The sequence below is a fragment of the Eutrigla gurnardus genome (assembly GCF_963514095.1).
Source record: "Eutrigla gurnardus genome assembly, chromosome: 1".
Taxonomy (NCBI): domain Eukaryota; kingdom Metazoa; phylum Chordata; class Actinopteri; order Perciformes; family Triglidae; genus Eutrigla; species Eutrigla gurnardus.
Window position 1 is genome coordinate 20,337,984 of NC_139915.1, and position 21,102 is coordinate 20,359,085.

At 41.9% G+C, this 21,102-nt stretch overlaps 1 protein-coding gene across 1 annotated transcript in view; it reads left to right on the top strand.

The window, feature by feature from the left end:
- The window catches only part of LOC311011042 (mucin-5AC-like), a gene marked incomplete at its 5' end in the record, with an annotated part of 57,046 nt that extends 38,020 nt beyond the window's left edge, over window positions 1–19,026 (top strand). Inside the window, 24 exons of the mRNA XM_084005737.1 lie at window positions 285–632; window positions 1,161–1,662; window positions 1,788–1,885; window positions 2,229–2,768; window positions 3,297–4,040; window positions 4,504–4,643; window positions 4,797–4,968; window positions 5,180–5,421; window positions 5,620–5,803; window positions 5,912–6,092; window positions 6,905–7,083; window positions 7,969–8,038; window positions 8,164–8,294; window positions 9,079–9,113; window positions 9,222–9,390; window positions 11,239–11,337; window positions 11,447–11,487; window positions 11,876–11,995; window positions 15,559–15,660; window positions 16,560–16,688; window positions 16,736–16,822; window positions 16,996–17,035; window positions 17,506–17,629; window positions 18,699–19,026. Of these exons, the coding sequence (XP_083861863.1) occupies window positions 285–632; window positions 1,161–1,662; window positions 1,788–1,885; window positions 2,229–2,768; window positions 3,297–4,040; window positions 4,504–4,643; window positions 4,797–4,968; window positions 5,180–5,421; window positions 5,620–5,803; window positions 5,912–6,092; window positions 6,905–7,083; window positions 7,969–8,038; window positions 8,164–8,294; window positions 9,079–9,113; window positions 9,222–9,390; window positions 11,239–11,337; window positions 11,447–11,487; window positions 11,876–11,995; window positions 15,559–15,660; window positions 16,560–16,688; window positions 16,736–16,822; window positions 16,996–17,035; window positions 17,506–17,629; window positions 18,699–18,921 (4,700 nt within the window). The 3' untranslated portion in view covers window positions 18,922–19,026. The remainder of the gene's footprint in view (window positions 1–284; window positions 633–1,160; window positions 1,663–1,787; window positions 1,886–2,228; window positions 2,769–3,296; window positions 4,041–4,503; window positions 4,644–4,796; window positions 4,969–5,179; window positions 5,422–5,619; window positions 5,804–5,911; window positions 6,093–6,904; window positions 7,084–7,968; window positions 8,039–8,163; window positions 8,295–9,078; window positions 9,114–9,221; window positions 9,391–11,238; window positions 11,338–11,446; window positions 11,488–11,875; window positions 11,996–15,558; window positions 15,661–16,559; window positions 16,689–16,735; window positions 16,823–16,995; window positions 17,036–17,505; window positions 17,630–18,698) is intronic.
- Window positions 19,027–21,102: the final 2,076 nt, after the last annotated feature.

Here is a 21,102-nt window from a genome sequence, read left to right on the forward strand (position 1 = left end):
AGGTCTTCAGCAAGAGTGTTTTGATTATGAAATTAAATTTAAATGCTGTGGTTGTCTAACGTCACCACCTCCTTCCACTCATTCCACAACAGTTACAAGTATAGTTCCAACTACAATCCCAACTACAACGCATTCAACTATGTCAACCACTGCACCTTCTACGACAACTGAAACAACAACTACAGTTCCAACTACAATCCCAACTTCAACACATTCAACTATGACAACCACCACACCTTCCACCACAACTGGAACAACTGCTACTCCGCCATCATCAACTACAGTTTGCCCTGGGGGACATAATATGACATGTGGTTGGTCAGAATGGATGAATCTTGACAAGCCAACACCAGGCCCTGATGGTGGAGAAAATGAATCCATCCAGAAGATCCTCGCTGCTAATCCTCATGTGTGCTCCGCTCCTGAAGAAGTCCAGTGTAGAGCTGTTCTTTACCCACATCTTTCCATGTCACTGGTGGGACAAACTGTGAGTTGCAATAAAGAAGTTGGTCTCATATGCCACAACAAACAACAAGGCCTTCAGCAAGAGTGTTTTGATTATGAAATTAAATTTAAATGCTGTGGTTGTCTAACGTCACCACCTCCTTCCACTCCTTCCACAACAGTTACAAGTATAGTTCCAACTACAATCCCAACTACAACGCATTCAACTACGTCAACCACTGCACCTTCTACGACAACTGAAACAACAACTACAGTTCCAACTACAATCCCAACTTCAACACATTCAACTACAACAACCACCACACCTTCCACCACAACTGAAAAAACTCCTACTCCCCCATCACCAACTACAGCTTGCCCTGGGGGACATAATATGACATGTGGTTGGTCAGAATGGATGAATCTTGACAAGCCAACACCAGGCCCTGATGGTGGAGAAAATGAATCCATCCAGAAGATCCTCGCTGCTAATCCTCATGTGTGCTCAGCTCCTGAAGAAGTCCAGTGTAGAGCTGTTCTTTACCCACATCTTTCCATGTCACTGGTAGGACAAACTCTGACTTGCAATAAAGAAGTTGGTCTCATTTGCCACAACAAACAACAAGGCCTTCAGCAAGAGTGTTTTGATTACGAAATTAAATTTAAATGCTGTGGTTGTCTAACGTCACCACCTCCTTCCACTCCTTTAACAACAGTTACAAGTATAGTTCCAACTACAATCCCAACTACAACGCATTCAACTACGTCAACCACTGCACCTTCTACGACAACTGAAACAACAACTACAGTTCCAACTACAATCCCAACTTCAACACATTCAACTACGACAACCACCACACCTTCCACCACAACTGAAACAACTCCTACTCCCCCATCATCAACTACAGTTTGCCCTGGGGGACATAATATGACATGTGGTTGGTCAGAATGGATGAATCTTGACAAGCCAACACCAGGCCCTGATGGTGGAGAAAATGAATCCATCCAGAAGATCCTCGCTGCTAATCCTCATGTGTGCTCAGCTCCTGAAGAAGTCCAGTGTAGAGCTGTTCTTTACCCACATCTTTCCATGTCACTGGTGGGACAAACTGTGACTTGCAATAAAGAAGTTGGTCTCATTTGCCACAACAAACAACAAGGTCTTCAGCAAGAGTGTTTTGATTATGAAATTAAATTTAAATGCTGTGGTTGTCTAACGTCACCACCTCCTTCCACTCATTCCACAACAGTTACAAGTATAGTTCCAACTACAATCCCAACTACAACGCATTCAACTATGTCAACCACTGCACCTTCTACGACAACTGAAACAACAACTACAGTTCCAACTACAATCCCAACTTCAACACATTCAACTATGACAACCACCACACCTTCCACCACAACTGGAACAACTGCTACTCCGCCATCATCAACTACAGTTTGCCCTGGGGGACATAATATGACATGTGGTTGGTCAGAATGGATGAATCTTGACAAGCCAACACCAGGCCCTGATGGTGGAGAAAATGAATCCATCCAGAAGATCCTCGCTGCTAATCCTCATGTGTGCTCAGCTCCTGAAGAAGTCCAGTGTAGAGCTGTTCTTTACCCACATCTTTCCATGTCACTGGTAGGACAAACTCTGACTTGCAATAAAGAAGTTGGTCTCATTTGCCACAACAAACAACAAGGCCTTCAGCAAGAGTGTTTTGATTACGAAATTAAATTTAAATGCTGTGGTTGTCTAACGTCACCACCTCCTTCCACTCCTTCCACAACAGTTACAAGTATAGTTCCAACTACAATCCCAACTACAACGCATTCAACTACGTCAACCACTGCACCTTCTACGACAACTGAAACAACAACTACAGTTCCAACTACAATCCCAACTTCAACACATTCAACTACGACAACCACCACACCTTCCACCACAACTGAAATAACTCCTACTCCCCCATCATCAACTACAGTTTGCCCTGGGGGACATAATATGACATGTGGTTGGTCAGAATGGATGAATCCTGACAAGCCCACACCAGGCCCTGATGGTGGAGAAAATGAATCCATCCAGAAGATCATCGCTGCTAATCCTCATGTGTGCTCAGCTCCTGAAGAAGTCCAGTGTAGAGCTGTTCTTTACCCACATCTTTCCATGTCACTGGTGGGACAAACTGTGACTTGCAATAAAGAAGTTGGTCTCATTTGCCACAACAAACAACAAGGCCTTCAGCAAGAGTGTTTTGATTATGAAATTAAATTTAAATGCTGTGGTTGTCTAACGTCACCACCTCCTTCCACTCCTTCCACAACAGTTACAAGTATAGTGACAACTACAATCCCAACTACAACGCATTCAACTACGTCAACCACTGCACCTTCTACGACAACTGAAACAACAACTACAGTTCCAACTACAATCCCAACTTCAACACATTCAACCACAACAACCACCACACCTTCCACCACAACTGAAACAACTCCTACTCCCCCATCATCAACTACAGTTTGCCCTGGGGGACATAATATGACATGTGGTTGGTCAGAATGGATGAATCTTGACAAGCCCACACCAGGCCCTGATGGTGGAGAAAATGAATCCATCCAGAAGATCATCGCTGCTAATCCTCATGTGTGCTCAGCTCCTGAAGAAGTCCAGTGTAGAGCTGTTCTTTACCCACATCTTTCCATGTCACTGGTGGGACAAACTGTGACTTGCAATAAAGAAGTTGGTCTCATTTGCCACAACAAACAACAAGGCCTTCAGCAAGAGTGTTTTGATTATGAAATTAAATTTAAATGCTGTGGTTGTCTAACGTCACCACCTCCTTCCACTCCTTCCACAACAGTTACAAGTATAGTGACAACTACAATCCCAACTACAACGCATTCAACTACGTCCACCACTGCACCTTCTACGACAACTGAAACAACAACTACAGTTCCAACTACAATCCCAACTTCAACACATTCAACTACAACAACCACCACACCTTCCACCACAACTGAAAAAACTCCTACTCCCCCATCATCAACTACAGCTTGCCCTGGGGGACATAATATGACATGTGGTTGGTCAGAATGGATGAATCTTGACAAGCCCACACCAGGCCCTGATGGTGGAGACAATGAATCCATCCAGAAGATCATCGCTGCTAATCCTCATGTGTGCTCAGCTCCTGAAGAAGTCCAGTGTAGAGCTGTTCTTTACCCACATCTTTCCATGTCACTGGTGGGACAAACTGTGACTTGCAATAAAGAAGTTGGTCTCATTTGCCATAACAAACAACAAGGCCTTCAGCAAGAGTGTTTTGATTATGAAATTAAATTTAAATGCTGTGGTTGTCTAACGTCACCACCTCCTTCCACAACAGTTACAAGTATAGTTCCAACTACAATCCCAACTACAACGCATTCAACTACGACAACCACCGCACCTTCTACGACAACTGAAACAACAACTACAGTTCCAACTACAATCCCAACTTCAACACATTCAACTACTACTACCACCACACCTTCCACCCCAACTGTAAGAAGCACTACAAGAACAGCAACTTCCACTCCAACAACTGAGTTTACGATAGTGACAGGTGCAACCTCGACTCCAGCCACATTGCCAGTGATTTGCCAATGCCTCCATTATGGTACAATGTTCCCTCGTGGTAAGTTCTGATTCATGAAGACACACAATTTTTTGTTAATTTGCAGTTGTGCCACATCTATTTAATACATTGTGAATTTCAGAACACAACATATGGACAACATAGCTGGCTTGCTAATTCCAGTACTTTGCACTTTTACAGAAAATGAGCTGAACAAAGTTATCAGCCATCTGTCATATGTAGATGAAGCATTAAGTTGTTAAAAGTTACTCATCTAGTCTGTCTCTCTATGCTTCATGACATTACTCGTCTTCTGATAGTCCTAACTGTAAAACCTCGGTCAGTTTAGTTTATACAGAAGTTACTCGCCACAACAGTCGCAAATGCTACGTTGACTCGAATGAGAATATTTGTCTGGTTTTGATTTGATTTTGCTGTGCCTCATTTTCAGACTCTATAGTCTACAATAAGACAGACTATGATGGCTACTGTTACATAGGGTACTGCAATGAGAGCTGTCATATAGTAGTCAAACATCACCCGTGTCCTAATCCTGGGAGAGAGTGTGTTTCTGTAACGCCTCATAGAAAGGTACCGGTTTATTTCCATCCCATACATATTGAACCTTGTTTTTACATGCAGTTGTTAAGCAATACTACTCAATCAAGATAAATACTACCATTTATTAAGAGATTTTGCATAACTAATTAATATGGTATTTCTTTTTGTTTTTTGTCCACATAGGATGGTGACATTTGGAAGGAGAGTAACTGTGTTGTAGGAAAATGTGACGATGGCAAGGTAGCCTTCAACAAGACACAGTGTCCAGTTCCAAAACCTGTAGTTTGCGCAAATAACTTCCCTCCTATGAAAGTGCTGGATGATGATGGATGCTGTTTTCACTATGAATGCCAATGTAAGTATGACCTACTAAAATGTTACTTGGTCTGCAAAATTCTCAGGTTTAACATGTGAAAGCATTTTACCTGTAGCAATGATTTAAAATGTTATGTTATTTTAAAATTGTGTTTTACTTCTATTTTATATAACTTTGTGTGTTGATGAGACCAGATTATTTCAAATGTTATATTAAAAATGGAATGTATGTATGTATGTATCGTATGAAGGTGTCTGCTTTGGTTGGGGAGACCCCCATTATGTCACCTTCGATGGAACGTACTATGGTTTTCAAGGCAACTGTTCCTACTGGCTGGTGAAAGAGATCTTGCCCAAATACAACTTCAGTGTTTTGATCGATAACTACTACTGCGGCGAAAGCTTTTCCTGTCCTCAGTCCATTACCGTCTTCTACAAAAGATACACCATCTTTATGACACAGAAGGATATCAATGGCATTTTCTCAAATCAGGTAAATAAATGTCACTATCTCCATTTCTAATTCAAACTCTAGTCATGATCCTAGCAGCAACTACACATACCTTATCTGATCCTAATTAGTAAAATTGCCTAAAAATGTCTTCCTGTAGGTGCATTGAACCTGAAAAGGAATTTTGTAAAGGGTTATTTCTGACATTTCTATCTATAATGCCTTTTCTTTTTTTTTTAGATTTCTGTGAATGACAAGCGTGTAAATCCTGCATACCAGAATGCTGACTTCCGTGTAATTACCACTGGTATTGAAACGGAGCTTGTCATCCCTAAAATCCATGCCAAGATCACGTTCTCAGGTCTCATATTCAGTATCTACCTGCCCTATAATGAATTTGGCGGCAACACCCAGGGACAGTGTGGTGAGTCCTGCAGTAGAAAACAACAGCTTAAATTACAAAATGTTTTAATCTTTTGCGAAATTGTGAATTTGATATAATCTGTAATCGATGTGATTTACATTTTTCTAGGCACATGTGACAACAACCGGACAGATGACTGCATGTTGCCTAGTGGCAAAATTGATGATTCATGTCCTAATATGGCATACGAGTGGCATGCGAACAATGGTTACTGCAAACAAGTTCACCCAACGCCAGCACCTGTACCTAATCCCTGCGATACCAGCATCTGTGAAATCATCAAGAGCAGGTAAGAGGGAAGGGGAAAACATGTCATCTATAACATCCAACCTGATCTCACTTCCAACTCAAATACAGATGCACCATGTCACTCTTTAGCATCTGTATGGGACGCACCAGGCTCCAAACTAACTCCAATGTAAACCCATCTGTATTAACAGTCAGAGCAACCTATACGTCATCATTTAAACACTGTGACCATTATTTTACATTAAATCAGCCTATATTCATACATGTTATTACATTTTACAGATCATCATTGTAACAGTTATAATTGTGTTCAGCTGTTGTTCAGTTAAGGTTTCCACCATCAGTTTAAGACCGGCGGTCAGATAACTAGACTGAGAGCCCCCCTCGCTCCCTCTCTGTGATTCTGGGTGTAATTGATAAACCACTAGGGGCACTGTTGTAAAGTGCGAGTTCACCTTGTATGTTCCTCCTCAGCCACCGTACCTGTCAAAGTTGATTTATATATTTATATTTGAGCTTCAGATTAAAGCATTACAGTAACAATATAACATTGTCTGGTTAATTTAGACAGTATTTCTTTTTACAAATATGGTCACACTTGCTTGCAAAAATTCCTAGATGGCAACAGCCAAAATCCCAGATGGTGACTGCCAAACTGCTGAACTTGCCTTGAAAGCCATAGTCCATAAACCAATGGGTGATTTCACAATAACTTCATCCACTTCTTATAGACATATACATTCTAGGATTGTAACACACCTGACAAGCAACACATTCCTCGTTGATTCCTGTTTTGATAACGTGTAATGATGCATTCAGCTTGTGTCCATAATGACATCCCATGTTCTCCAGTGTGTTCGAAGCTTGCCACAAGATCATCGACTACAATCCATTTGTTTTGGCCTGTGAGTTTGACGTTTGCCACATCCACCTAAATCACATTGGCTGCACCAGCTTACAAACCTACGCTCATGCCTGTGCTGAATCTGGAGTGTGTATTGACTGGAGGAGTGCCACCAAAGGACTCTGTGGTATGCAACCAAAATATGTTTTTTTAAAGAGTTACTAAACCCCACAATTTCGGTTGAAGCGCCTCAAGCCTGGAAATAAAAAAAAAATGCCTTGGGAATGTTGGAAATAACCCATTCAAATTAATATCATTAGCATTACAAAATGTGGTTAATCCGTGTTATTGACTAATTATCTGCTGATGAGAAAGTTCTTTCCTACACTGTGACCAGAGTTTTTGGATGAAGCATGAAGTTGTGCAATTTATTAATTAAGAGGCTGGCTAGTTAGCTAGCTAGCTTGCTAACCCATGCTACAGTTACAGAACATACAAAGCACCACATGAATTGCTGGACTTGGTTTACATTAGTTTACCCCCACTTCACTGTTTTTAACTTGCAGGTCATGATGGCCCTTTACATTAGCTTATGACTATGCTAATCACTGATGCTAGTGCTATGTGGTTAGGAAAGTGTGGTAAAGGTCTGTTATAGTGACAAAATGCAGTTCAAACTATTATAAAAATGTGTGGATTTGAGTTTACATGCAGGTAATACGCATTTTTGATTGGCATAAGTGATTTACAGGCTAATTGAAAGCGTCAGGGATACTCTTCACTAATATTCCACAGTCTGCAGGGAAGTGATGCCTATAAAGGCAGGGAGGGGAAGGAGACAGTTGCTATGTATATAACAATATGTGGAATTAAAATTCCTAGAATTCAACATTGGACCTGAATCAATCAACAACGCTACAAAATACCCAGACAAATTGGTTTTCAGTTGTAAATAAATGGTTTAGGGATTTGGTTACTATTTTAAAGTCCAGCATTACTAATCATTTCATAAACAACATCACAGCAATGACCTCATCTCAAAAATGTTTCTTCTCTCTTCATCCCTTAATAGATTATAAATGTCAGAGTCCCAAAGTGTATCAGGCCTGTGGCCCTCAGGTGGAGCCTACTTGTGAATCCTGGTAGGCCTACAAACAGTTCACCAACACATTGTTGTTGCTCATCACAGTCAATCAATGTTCATGCATTTTTTGCTTTGACTCACCTCCAACACACAATGCTCACAATATGCTGTTGTTTTCTTCAGGTACAACCAGAAATTCATCTATGCTGTCGATGAGTTCAGTGCCATGACGAAGATGAAGCTGGAGGGCTGCTACTGCCCAAGTAACACCTCCCTTCTCTCCTCAAACTCAAATGAATGTGTGCCCACCTGTGGTAAGAGCAGATAGCAGACTTTCTTTATTAAAATGTATATTACGCATATTGCAAAATGTTTTAATTACCAACAATACTGTGTCGTGTAGATAATACGGAAGATACAACAATTTTACATTTTTACATTTCAGTCAGCACAACTTTTTAACAAATCTGTATCAGTATAATTCGTGCCTGCACCATTTTTTCGGGCAAACATTATGCAACAAAACCTGTTAGTTAGGGTTGGGAATACCCTCAAGAACCCATCAATTCACAACAATACTTTGGGACACCAACACTGGTATAAAATGTTGTTGAACCCATCCACCTTCCCACTCTCAATATAACTTATTTTACAATAGTGGTCACGTGGATGTTTACTTTGTGTCCACCATGAAAAAGGATCCTAATTAACTTTCCATGGACATTGTTTTAAGGCTGAGAGACACGGAAAATGTATGTCCCTGTACATGAAACCAATAGAGTACATTCCATGAGTATTTCACAAACCGCCCTTAGACTGGGTTGTATATGCATCTGAGGAAGCTGAGCAACACTTGTCTGCTACACAATACATACCTTCACCAAATGTGAAAGACTGTTAGTCTAGTTTTAATGGTAAACCAATTTTCAGAATATTAAGTGGGGAAATGATAGAAAGGTAATGTTCCCAAAAACGTTTCGTAATAAAAACTATTTGTAGCTGTCATTCCATAGAGGCTACTTTGAGGATTTACTTAGCTCCTGAGGCAGGCAGACTAAATAATCAAAATCTAATTATGCTTTATATTTTTCTCCTCAGAAATTTGTAGGCTGCCAAATGGAAAATGGAAAAAGGTAAGTGATTTGCCTGAAATACCAGTCCCTAATCCACATAACCTTATGACAGACCAGTAATAGCTGAAGCCTCCTGCCAAAATATTGCATCAAACATTGTGTCCTCAGGCCAATTCAACATGGACAGAAGGCTGCAATGAATGTATATGTGAGGAGGACACGCTGCAGGTCAGCTGCCATCATGTGTCCTGTCCAGCACCGCTGCCCCTCAGCTGTGACCATGAGGGTCAGGGCAAGGTCAGGCACACTGTTGGCTGCTGTCAAAAGGAGAAGTGTGGTAAGTGAGTACCAATACTGGAGTCAGATCTCTATTTATATGTAAAGATATACTGTATGTATAGCACTGGAAATACTTGTTTTTGATAAGTGTCCATTAAAGGAGAGATGACATGTTTACCCTTTTTGATCACATACTGTCACACCGGTCATATTGTGCACATAAAGAACAAAATCTATTTCTTTGTATTTTTATATCAAAATACAATAGACATCTTTTCTTTCTGTAAAACAAAATATGACATCTATTTACTTCAATCTGATTCTTTAGTGATTGTGAAGGTGTGTGTGGAGCCTCTGTAGCTCCGTGTCGCACTACATTCTACAACACGTTTAGCGGTCCAATCAAATGTGAATGATTTGATTTAAATCCCATTTGTAACTGTACACCTCTTAAATACTCTGTTTTACTGGGTAATACGGATAGCACAGTAACTCACAACCCTCTCCCTTCTTCACTGGGACTGTAGCTTCTAGTATGAGACAGTGTAAGGTTCTGTCCGCAGGGCTCTGGGGAGCACTTCTTCCAAGCTTTTTAACAATATATCACCACTCTAACCACACGGAGGATGCAACAGTCAGTGTCTTGTCGGCTAATTGCTTCTGCAAAAGGGCTTTGTCCGTCTTCATCATGATGAGATTCTCAGCTTGAAGTGGTCCGAGCAAAATACGGTGAAGTGCTGAGTAAAAAGACAGTTTGAACACGTTTTTGATGAACAAAATGCTACAAAACGACATAGTCAGGTTTACGTTAGTCAGGCATTTTGCTTATAATGACTGTGAAATTGAAACAAAACTAAAATAAAACAGAACTATTGCTTCTACAAGGAGTTAGATCAGTCAGATCAGTCTCCTGGTGAAAGTCCTGTGTTTTTGGAACTGTCCACCACCCAGAACTCTTCCCTATGTGGACGTCTAGGACTCATTTGAAACTAATTTGTGATACGTCAAGAGAAAACCTAATCCACCACAAAAACTTTTCCCTCGAAATGTTCCCTAATAATGCAGTTTAGTTGGGAGAGTGGGAGTGTCATTTTAAGGAGAGCAGGCTGACTGATATGTCAGTGAATATTTATAACCAAAACTCCGGATCAAAAATTTGAAGGACAATGTTTTAACTGGATCACATATGGCAGGTCTACGTTCCTACCCTCACCTATGGTCATGAACTTTGGGTCATGACCGAAAGAATAAGATCCCGGATACAAGCGGCCGAAATGAGCTTCCTCCGCAGGGTGGCGGGGCGCTCCCTTAGAGATAGGGTGAGGAGCTCCGTCACACGGGGGGAGCTCGGAGTAGAGCCGCTGCTCCTCCACATCGAGAGGAGCCAGTTGAGGTGGCTCGGGCATCTGCATCGGATGCCCCCTGGACGCCTCCCTCGGGAGGTGTTCCAGGCATGCCCCACCGGGAGGAGACCCCGAGGAAGACCCAGGACACGCTGGAGTGACTATGTCACCCGGCTGGCCTGGGAACGCCTTGGGGTCCTCCCGGAGGAGCTAGGGGAAGTGTCCGGGGAGAGGGAAGTCTGGGCGTCCCTGCTCAGGCAGCTGCCCCCGCGACCCGGTACTGGATAAGCGGAAGAAAATGGATGGATGGACATATGGCAGGTTGTTTACAGGAGGCCATAGTGAAAATGGAATAAAACCCTGGAACACTACTTCATATACGACCAAACAAGACCACAACATGCTCTTTTCTTGCTTGTTGTATAAACCAAGGCCCTTTTGAGTATTTATAGGTGCTTGTTCCTCAGCGAAAGAGCTCCTCTGTTGTTACTGATCTAATAAAGGTTTATGATACCTTATTTGGTGCTGTGAACATTCATTCATCTATCTGTGTCTTTGAACAGAGTGTGATGTGAAGCTGTGTCCTGGTACTGTACCATCATGCTCGGTTGGTTATATTCTCAACATCACCAAGGGAGTCTGCTGTTCCAAATACTCCTGCAGTGAGTGTGCTGTGCTGGTGCATGTTATTGTAACTGCATAGCTGCAATTCATTTTTGCCACGGATTGTTGCATCACATTTAATTTGTCGTTCTTCTGTTTCCTTTACAGAGCCTAAAGATGTGTGTGTTTCCAAAAACCATGAATATCAGGTAAGACCCCACATCTACCACCCTCATGTGAATCTTATTAGACAAAATTAGTTATAAAGATGACAACCTTATATTTCAAATATGGGCATCCTATTGTGCCCATCCAACAGCCCATTTCAATATTTAATACTCTGCCACTACATTTGGACATTGCATATTCACATGGATGTGTTCAATAAATGCATCCTCCATGAAAGAGGATGCTACTTTCTATTGGCATTGTTTCAGATCTGAGTGACACGAAAGAAAATGGACAATTCATGTCCCTGAACATGGAACCAGTAGATTGCATTTTGTGACTAGTTAATTAGCTGCCATGAAACTGGGTAGGTGCTGAGCTGCATTGTTTTTAATCTGTGAATCTAACCTTCTCACTCTGTTCGTCCAGGTTGGAGACCTGGTGCACCTGAAGCCATGTGAAGACTGCATTTGTAGTAGCAAGACAGACACCAGAAAACTGCACATAATAGAATGTCAGCCTACACAATGTGACACACACTGCCCTCAGGTAAGTTCAGCTCCTCTCTCTTTTCTTTAATAATTCATGAAATAATTTTTGTAGTTGGCATTATTGCCCATAAAAACTGACTTCTGACACTTTCCTGTGCTCTTTTTCCAGTGGTAGTCAACATGTTTATAAACGGGTGACTCTCAGCTGTTGAAAACAACAACAGAACATGGAGGTGTCCTCATAAAAGCCTTCAATGTATTTCAAATACATCTGTTTGTGATCTACACCAACCATTTACTGAAGTGACTATGAGCTGAGAGTCACCAGTTAACACGGTCACCAGTTCAACTGAAACACCATGGTGTTCCTGTCTGAACTCTGTAGAACTTGAGTCTTTGGGCTGTGTCCGAAATCATTCCCTACTCCCTACTCCCTATATAGGGGAGTTCTATGGAGGGCACTATATAGTGGACTCAAAGGCAAAATGAAAAAACACTTTCGGACACTACTCGGGGGATTTCTTTCGGCACCATTGAGGACGTTGTTCCTGATGCATAATTAATACGTCAGATTCCGCCGACGGCTCTTAAGTCTCACACTCACACGCACATAAATTACCAGGATAATACATTTTTTAATACATATTTGTTGCGAAAATTTACAAAACGGAAAAAAGAACGAGGCCTCCAGCAGGAGGGAGATTCCGTGGCCGTCTCATTTCTTGAGAAAAAAAATAATTTTCAATAATGAGACGATCACTACATCGTCCTCACTGCTATTTTTATTTTCAACGATCCCGATCGGGTCCAGGTGGACTTCAGGACCAGGTTGCAGCACTACCGGCACCCCACATGTCCGCGATCCACCTGACCTGCAGTCCGTCCTCGATCCCAAACTCCTCGGTGATCACTCGCCACAATCTGTCCCTCATCTCCGCATCTTTATAGTTTTCAGACTGTCATACGGCGCTTTGCTTTGAGTGGCGAGTGACGGTTTTTGATGGACAAAGACCCCACCGCCACCGTTGCCTCTCGCCGGCCGCCGCCTAAGTTTACCCAAAGTCTCAAATATATATCACGTTTTTTTTAAGTAAATACAGTAAAACATCACACTTTGGCCGTTTGTGTCGTCCTTGTTCTGCAATACATAAAGGCCTATCAAATATTAACATTTATTATTATACGATTATTCTTATTTCTGCAGCTTTTTCCTGCTCTCTCTCCTCTCGTCCCTTTGCAATTTGTCTTTCAGCGCAATGTCATGATGGTAAAATTTGCTTGGCTAGTGACCATCGGCTGTACACTATTCACGATGCATTGTGGGAAACTTTGAGTGCACTATATGGGGAATAGTAATGCTCACTACACATTCGGACACCCCTACAAAATGGCGAACTCCCTATATAGTGCACTATATAGGGAGTAGGGAGTGATTTTGGATACAGCCTTGGAATATGGATTCTGACGTACAAACATTAAACAAGTAGACATGTAGATGCTGCTGACAGTTTTAATACAACGTTTAAATCTTCTCACTGGTCTGGATGGCTGGAACAAAACCACACTAACATTGACAACATGAGCATGAATATTTATGATGTCGTCGTCTGAAAAAAAAGGGTAAAATCTGCATTTATTACTGTTGGGAATGAGCAAAATACAACATGCATGGATATCATCAAACATTAAATGTGCATTGAAACAGATCAATTGAACAAAACCATTGGTTACAAAACAAATTTAAACAAGCATCGTTTTTACTAGTTCAGGTAGGAGATTTAACAGTATCAGAGCAAGGAGTTTCAGCTTTCGCTGAAAGCATGAGCTGCAGAATATGTGATTTGGTTTGTGCTTCCCCAATTTAGAGCAATCATGCTTGGATACATATTTTTTCGACCACGCACATTACTCAAACTGTGTGAGACATACTCACCTGTCGTTTTGCCTCTTTACTGCCACTGGAAATACCTACTTGTGTAACGGGCGCGGGAGCGGACCCAAATGCAGCACATGTAGGCAGACGTTCGGTAATGACTTATTGCACACTTGGAATCAGGACAGTTCACAGTAGACAGAGGGCGGGGGCAGACCCGACGCCGCTGCGTGCACGCCTTTAGCCTGGAGAAGTAGATGGAGTTGGTGAAAAGTAAACTTGCCGCAGGTGAATTCACCGTCGCCGTCTTCTGGTCATGATAATACGTGTATGAGAAAAAAAAACAAAAAAAACAAAAGGGCCGGGTTCGGGCAGATAATCCATGTTGATGTGTCGGTTTACATCGGGTCAGGGCTTTAAAAGCCACGTGCCGGGTCGGGTCGTAATTTTCAGGCCCGTTGAGAACTCTAGGTCAGGAAGATGGGATGACCGAGGAGGCCGACCCCGAGGTCTGGGGATGCAGCTGGTCCTGGTGGGCTGGTCTTTTTGATTAGGGCCCGATCCAGCACGTCACTCGCTGGGACCCAGGACCTCGTTTCGGGACCATACCCCTCCCAGTCCACCAGGTATTGTATCCCTCTGCCGCGCCGGACCATAGGAGGCGGCGGAACGTGTAGGCGGGACCCCCGAGGGGGAGGCGTCACGGGGACCAGAGCACTCTCTCGAACCGGCTTGACCTTTGACACGTGGAAGGTGGGATGGACCCGCATGGACCGGGGGAGCTTGAGCCGCACGGCCACCGGGTTAATGACTTCCTTAATCTCGAAGGCCCCGATGAACCGTGGGGCCAGCTTTTTAGACTCCACTTTCAGGGGGAGGTCCCAGGTAGAGAGCCAGACCTTATCCCCTAGCCAATATCCCGGGGCCTGGGAGCGACGATGGTTGGCGGCAGATGCGTAGCGGCCGATTCGGACCAGGTGATAGGCGTAGCGTAGATCCAGTTTGGTGAAGATAGTGGCACCTTCCAGGAGCTCGAAGGCAGATGCAATGAGGGGCAGGGAATAGCGATTCTTTATTTTTCCGTCACAGAACCACACTGGCGGAAAACAGACAAGGAGCAGGCAGAATCCGTAGTCAGGGCAGGAAGGCTGGGTCGAACACCGGGGCAGAGACAGAGCAGGCTAGTCGGGGACAGGCAGAGGTAAGCTGGAGAGACTAGTGCAAACGACATAGAACAATCTGGCACCGAGTGCAGGATGACGGGGAGTATATATACCGGACTGATTGGTGATCAGCTGCAGCTGTGGAGACCAGCTGAGTGGAGTTTGGGCTGATTAGGGGTGTGGTAGACCGGTGATTGGCAGGAGGGTGAGGTGTGCTGAGAGGGAGGACCATGACAACTTGCAGTAATGAAAATAAGCCCTACTTTTGATACGTTAAGAGGGTCTAACAAGTAAATAAAGAAGCATGGCAAGGAACAGAGTTCTGAGGCATCCATCACCCTTCCAATTGTGTTTGTTGTGTTTACTTGATTAGGGGCTTATATGTACTGTACAATATAACTAAAAGACAATGAATACATAAAAGAGAGAAAATAAAAGCCATACTGTAAACCAAACAGAATACTCATCCAAATGACTGACTTTAGCATTCTCTGTACATTTAGAAGCGATAAAATATCACCCAGATCTGTGTGTTGGATTTACTTTGGATTTTTATGATTTGTTTGTCTCTGTGTATCCATTCAGGGTTATGAGTACCAGATCCGGACTGGCCAGTGCTGTGGGACTTGTGTACAAATAAGCTGTGTTGTTGCACTGCCAGGCTCTAACTCCACACACACATTACAGGTTGTTGTTGTTGTTGTTTTGTGTGTGTGTGTGTGTGTGTGTGTGTGTGTGTGTGTGTGTGTGTGTGTGTGTGTACAGATATATCTATGAGGTCACGAAGTTCTCAAACATATCTACCAGATAATGCTACCAGAGTCCTGGGCCCTCATTTATCAACAGTGCATAGAAAAGGTTTTAAATTATGTCGTATGAATCAAATTAGAATGTGCTTACGTACAAACAAATCTGTATTTATCAAACAAACCCCGGTCGTAAGCACACCAGCATTGATAAATGTTTTAAACCACCATGCTCGTGCACATTTGGGGTTATTTGCATTCAGAAATGCCCCCAATTAACCATATATGGTACAATATGTGGGGAAGCGGTCCCTACCCAGAAGCCACTCTGTTCTCTCACCAAACAGATCAGCGCTCTGACAACTCGTTGTGGAGCGCATCGTTTACTAAATCTTCCAGTAATGCAAGATGAGCCATGTTAGATTAATACTTGTCACAATTGTATTTTATAGATGTTGACACCAATTAGGCCACATGTCTGTTCTTAACTACAAAAGAATACTAAGTGAGTAATTATTAATCAAAAATAAGGAAAATGTGTGGATGTTGTGATTGTTTAACACATGCTGTGACACTGGCAATGCGTTCTATTTGCAGTTCCCCTATTCTACCACTAGGTGCTGTGCTTATATCTACACACATTCCTAAGTACAAGTTGATCAATTCCACACTTTGTGTAGGAACGATCGTATACACCCATTACACACAACTGAGGGTAGGCTTGGTTGATAAATGAGGACCCTGGACTACAAAGCAGGATTTGCAGTTAGCGAGGTAACTTCAAATAGAGATCTGTCTGGGAGACTACTACAACAAAATTGTGTTGTTCTTGTTCTTTAGCCTGGCAGCGTTTGGACTCCATCTGAGAACCCCTGTGAGAAGTTTGAGTGTGTGAAGATCGCCAATCAGTTCATCACCGTAGAGGCCAAGATCATCTGTCCTCCATATGACCCTAAAGACTGCATACCGGTGACTGCACACACACACACACACACACACACACACCCTGTGAGAAGTTTGAGTGTGTGAAGATCGCCAATCAGTTCATCACCGTTGAGGCCAAGATCATCTGTCCTCCATATGACCCTAAAGACTGCATACCTGTGACTGCACACACACACACACACACACACACGAACACACACCAACTCATCATTGTAGCTTTTTACTAAGATTTGAGTCCTACAGCATGGACTATAAAACGTGTCTTTGATGATGTTCTGTCGAATGTGAATCTCTCCAACAATACTGACGTGAATGTGTGTGTCTCCTACAGGAAACAGAGACCATAGCTCCAGATGGATGCTGCCATGTCTGTATGTATTGCTTCCATGACTTTTTCACACCTACATATTATTTACAAACAACCTGCTGACACTCTCATCTTACTCTCAGTTATGATGTCTTTTGACTTCATATACATAATTATGCATTTTGAAGTTATTTGTAATACCTTTGTTGGCTTTATAGAAATGATAATCAAATATGTTATGGCTAATTAGATGAGACTTCATTCATGACATCATTGGTTTATTGAGCTGTTTCATATATTCAGAATAAAGAACGACGAAAGAATTAACACCAAAATGAAACATTTTTGCACCCAAGAAAACCAAATCATCACACAACACAACTTGAGGACACACAAAAACATAAATTTGACGATAGGAAAACATTACTGTAATATCATGACATGAAAACATCATCTTTAGAACAAAAAAACATCAACTTCACAACACACAACAAACACGTTTTCCATGTCAACATCCTTCTCTTGCCTCCTCAGGTATTCGGAAGGGTCAGCCGTGCAGCGTGATCACCACTTCTGTGCGCCTCGAGAGCCAGGGCTGCCACTCCAACGACCTGATCAACATCACATCCTGTAGTGGAGCATGCGGAACCTTCACCTTGTGAGTCCCCATCATGTCATTTTGTTCATTATCAGGGTTGTGGAAAATTCTCTCCAAATCAACGTTTATTTGTTCCGGGAACTTTAAGAGACACATTATAGAACAAAAGTGGTCATTAACACTGTATCGGAGGCCTGAGATATCCTGAGTTTTATTTCAAGGATTCAAGGGTTCGACCAATATAAGGATGATATGAAAATATCATGACCATTTTCAAAATAATTTCAATTTCATTATTCTGGCCAAAATAAATGTGACTCATGATATTATCCTGATAATCATTTAAAATAATGAATTCAACATAAAATTCTTAAAATGTACTTAAGCATATTGGTATCATTTTACATTTACAAATATATTATTGCAACATCTTTTTTTAGTGAATAGGTCATTCATTTAGTAAAAAACAATCAAATCACCATCATGATCAGAAATCACAAGGTCTCCATGTATAATAAGAGATAAACACATTTTTCAGCCATCTACCATGACAGCTTTTTCAAATCGCTCGTGACGATTTTTACGATTATCCCGATATTGGATCCACGATCAACTTATTGTGAGTGTTTTTTGTCACGATCCATGATAAAGTCCTGTATGGTCCCATTCCAACTCAGTAGTACTAACCATGAGTAGTAAACTGATCGTTATGTGTAAAATCGTTTGAGTGCTCCCTGAAATGATCAGAAATGATTGCATCTAAAAGAGTTTTACTCAGTTCTGTATCATAATAATAATCATAATCATAATAATAAATGTAATATTGCGCTTTTCACTAAAGACTCTTTACAGAAAAGAAATAAACAAACAAATAAATAAACAAATAAATTAATAAATTAACTGTAAAATAACTGTTGAAATGAGGGAGGGGGCATGGGGCTAGTGGCCGGCAGAGGAGAAGAGATGGGTATAAATGTGGTTTATATCATTTATGACCATATTGAGCAGCTCTCAATTATTTTATTTTTTTTTGTTTAGCTCTGCAGTCTTCAACTTGAATTTTCTATAACTGGATATCCTTTTCTTGTTTCCTCCTTTCTTTGCCACCTCCCTCTCTCTCTTGTCTCAGCTACTCTACCAAAATGAGATCCCTGCAGCACACCTGCTCCTGCTGCCAGGAGGTGGCCACATCTGAGCGGCACATCCAGCTCTCCTGCCCTGACAACACAGAGCTCACCTACACGTACACCCACATCAACACCTGCGGCTGCCTCAAGACAGAGTGCTCTGTGGTTGGCCGCAGTGGGATGACGAAAACTCCCAGCAACAAGTCACGTCGACGCAGGAGATGAGGCAAACCACCAGACAAGTAGTGCATGAACATGTCATAACTGTATCATGTATCAATATCATCTGCAGGAATAATTCCTCTATTTATGTCATATGTATTAGCATAATTAGTGTTAGCTTGATGAGATTTTAAACCCACAAAAATTGCATAAATAAAGATCAAACTGTAACTGCAGGCTGAGTCTGTTTTGATTTCTGACACACAGTGTGTGTAATCAAGTGTGTGTGTTTGTCTAAGTGAGTGTGTGTGTATGAGCAACCCTGTCTCCTTTAAAGGGGGGAGGGGGGTCTGAGCATTCTGCAGTTTTGACCATGTTGAAAAACATCTTTGCATACCTTTTTGCGAAAAGGAGTTTTCTGAAATGTTTAAGGACATTTCTGTGTGTTGATGCAGAATTCTGTTGGGGATTAAAACTAGTACAAGTGGAAATATTTACTTTATTTAATATGTGAAATATGATTAAACCATATGCCTTAGGCTACCTGTTTGCACAATATTCTCATGCTTATTTTTCAGCAGCAGCCACCTTATTTATATGCCTGTGGGATTGAACCTAGATCCAAAGGAATTTCATCACATATCATGTCAGAGCCATGTTGCCTGTGCAAGCAGTCAGCGTTGCTCCTTTAGATATCAAAACTACATAGTTAGCTCTAGACAACAAAACTAGTTAGCTCTTGACAATAAAACTATTCAGTTAGCTTTAAACATCAAAACTACATAGTTAGCTCTAGACAACAAAACTACATACATACATACAACCAAACTCATACAACCATTTAAAACTAATTTGTAATACGTGAAGAGCAAACATATTTAGGGTTGGGCACCGAGATCCTAACGTCCGGTTTCGGGACCGTTACGAAGATGTTTGAATTTAGATTATTTTGTTCAGTTCCTAAATGCCCGCATTAGTTTGTTTCCGTGGTTTGTATTACTGCCAGTCCGCCGAGGGGAGAAGAAGAAACACCAACGGAGAAGCGTCCACTGGAAGTGTTTGCATAATCGAGCGAGTCGAGCATGGATAGCGTGTGTCGGCGGTAAAAAGTGTGGCTTCACTTTTCTAAAAACAACGAAATCTCGGCAAAATGCAACACTTGCGACAAGATTATTTTGTGCATAGGAGGGTGCACTACGAACATGAAAAAGCACCTCCTCCGAGTTCATGGAGTAGAAATAAATGTGTGCCCCGTCTCAAGCGTGGCACCGAAGTGATGGCACTGCAGTCCGAATCCGGAAAGTTAAACAATAAATAATATGTCTTGTGCCAACATTGAGGCAGCTAACAAATTAGCCCACGTATTTTTTCATAGACAATTTAAGACCTGAGATTGCTAACGTTAGCCAGGCTGGTGATGTGTTCACCTTAGCGGCAAAGGGGAAGATGTCGGTGCAACAAAAGAAAGGTTTTACAAGTTGTTTCTTATTGTTTATTTGCTATTCTGCACCAGGTTAGCCCATCAGTGGGAGCACGGTAACATGTCAAAGTACCTGCAGCATCATACACGTGTAAATGTGTTTTCATGAGGTTTTCAAAAATAAAGCTCACTTGAGGAAAGTGTACCCCTGTGAAAATGTATTCATAATTTATAATATTTATATTCAAGTTCATAGATTTGATATTTATATTGTAGTTGAAAACAGCCCTGTGAGAAATTCATAGTAAAAAGTAAAAAGTTAATAGAATTAAAATTGATGGAGAAGGTCATACTATTTCATTCAGAAATAGTCTGTAATCCGTTCTCATTCTCCTCGACCTATCTGCTGCATTCGACACAGTCAACCACCAAATCCTCCTCTCCACCCTGGCTGAACTTGGCATAACTGACTCTGGTCTCACCTGGTTTACATCATACTTGACAAATCGCACCTTTCAGGTCACATGGAATGGCTCTATGTCCAGACCCTGTTCTCTGGACACGGGTGTCCCTCAAGGCTCAGTATTAGGACCGCTTCTGTTCTCACTATACACCAGATCACTAGGTTCTGTTATTACATTGCATGGATTCTCCTACCATTGCTACGCAGATGACACCCAGCTGTTCCTCTCTTTTCCCCCAACCTCTGACACTCACATTGCAACTCGCATCTCGGACTGTCTGGCTGACATCTCTGTCTCGACAACTGCACATCACCTCCAGCTTAACCTGAATAAAACCGAACTCCTCTTCATCCCAGGGAA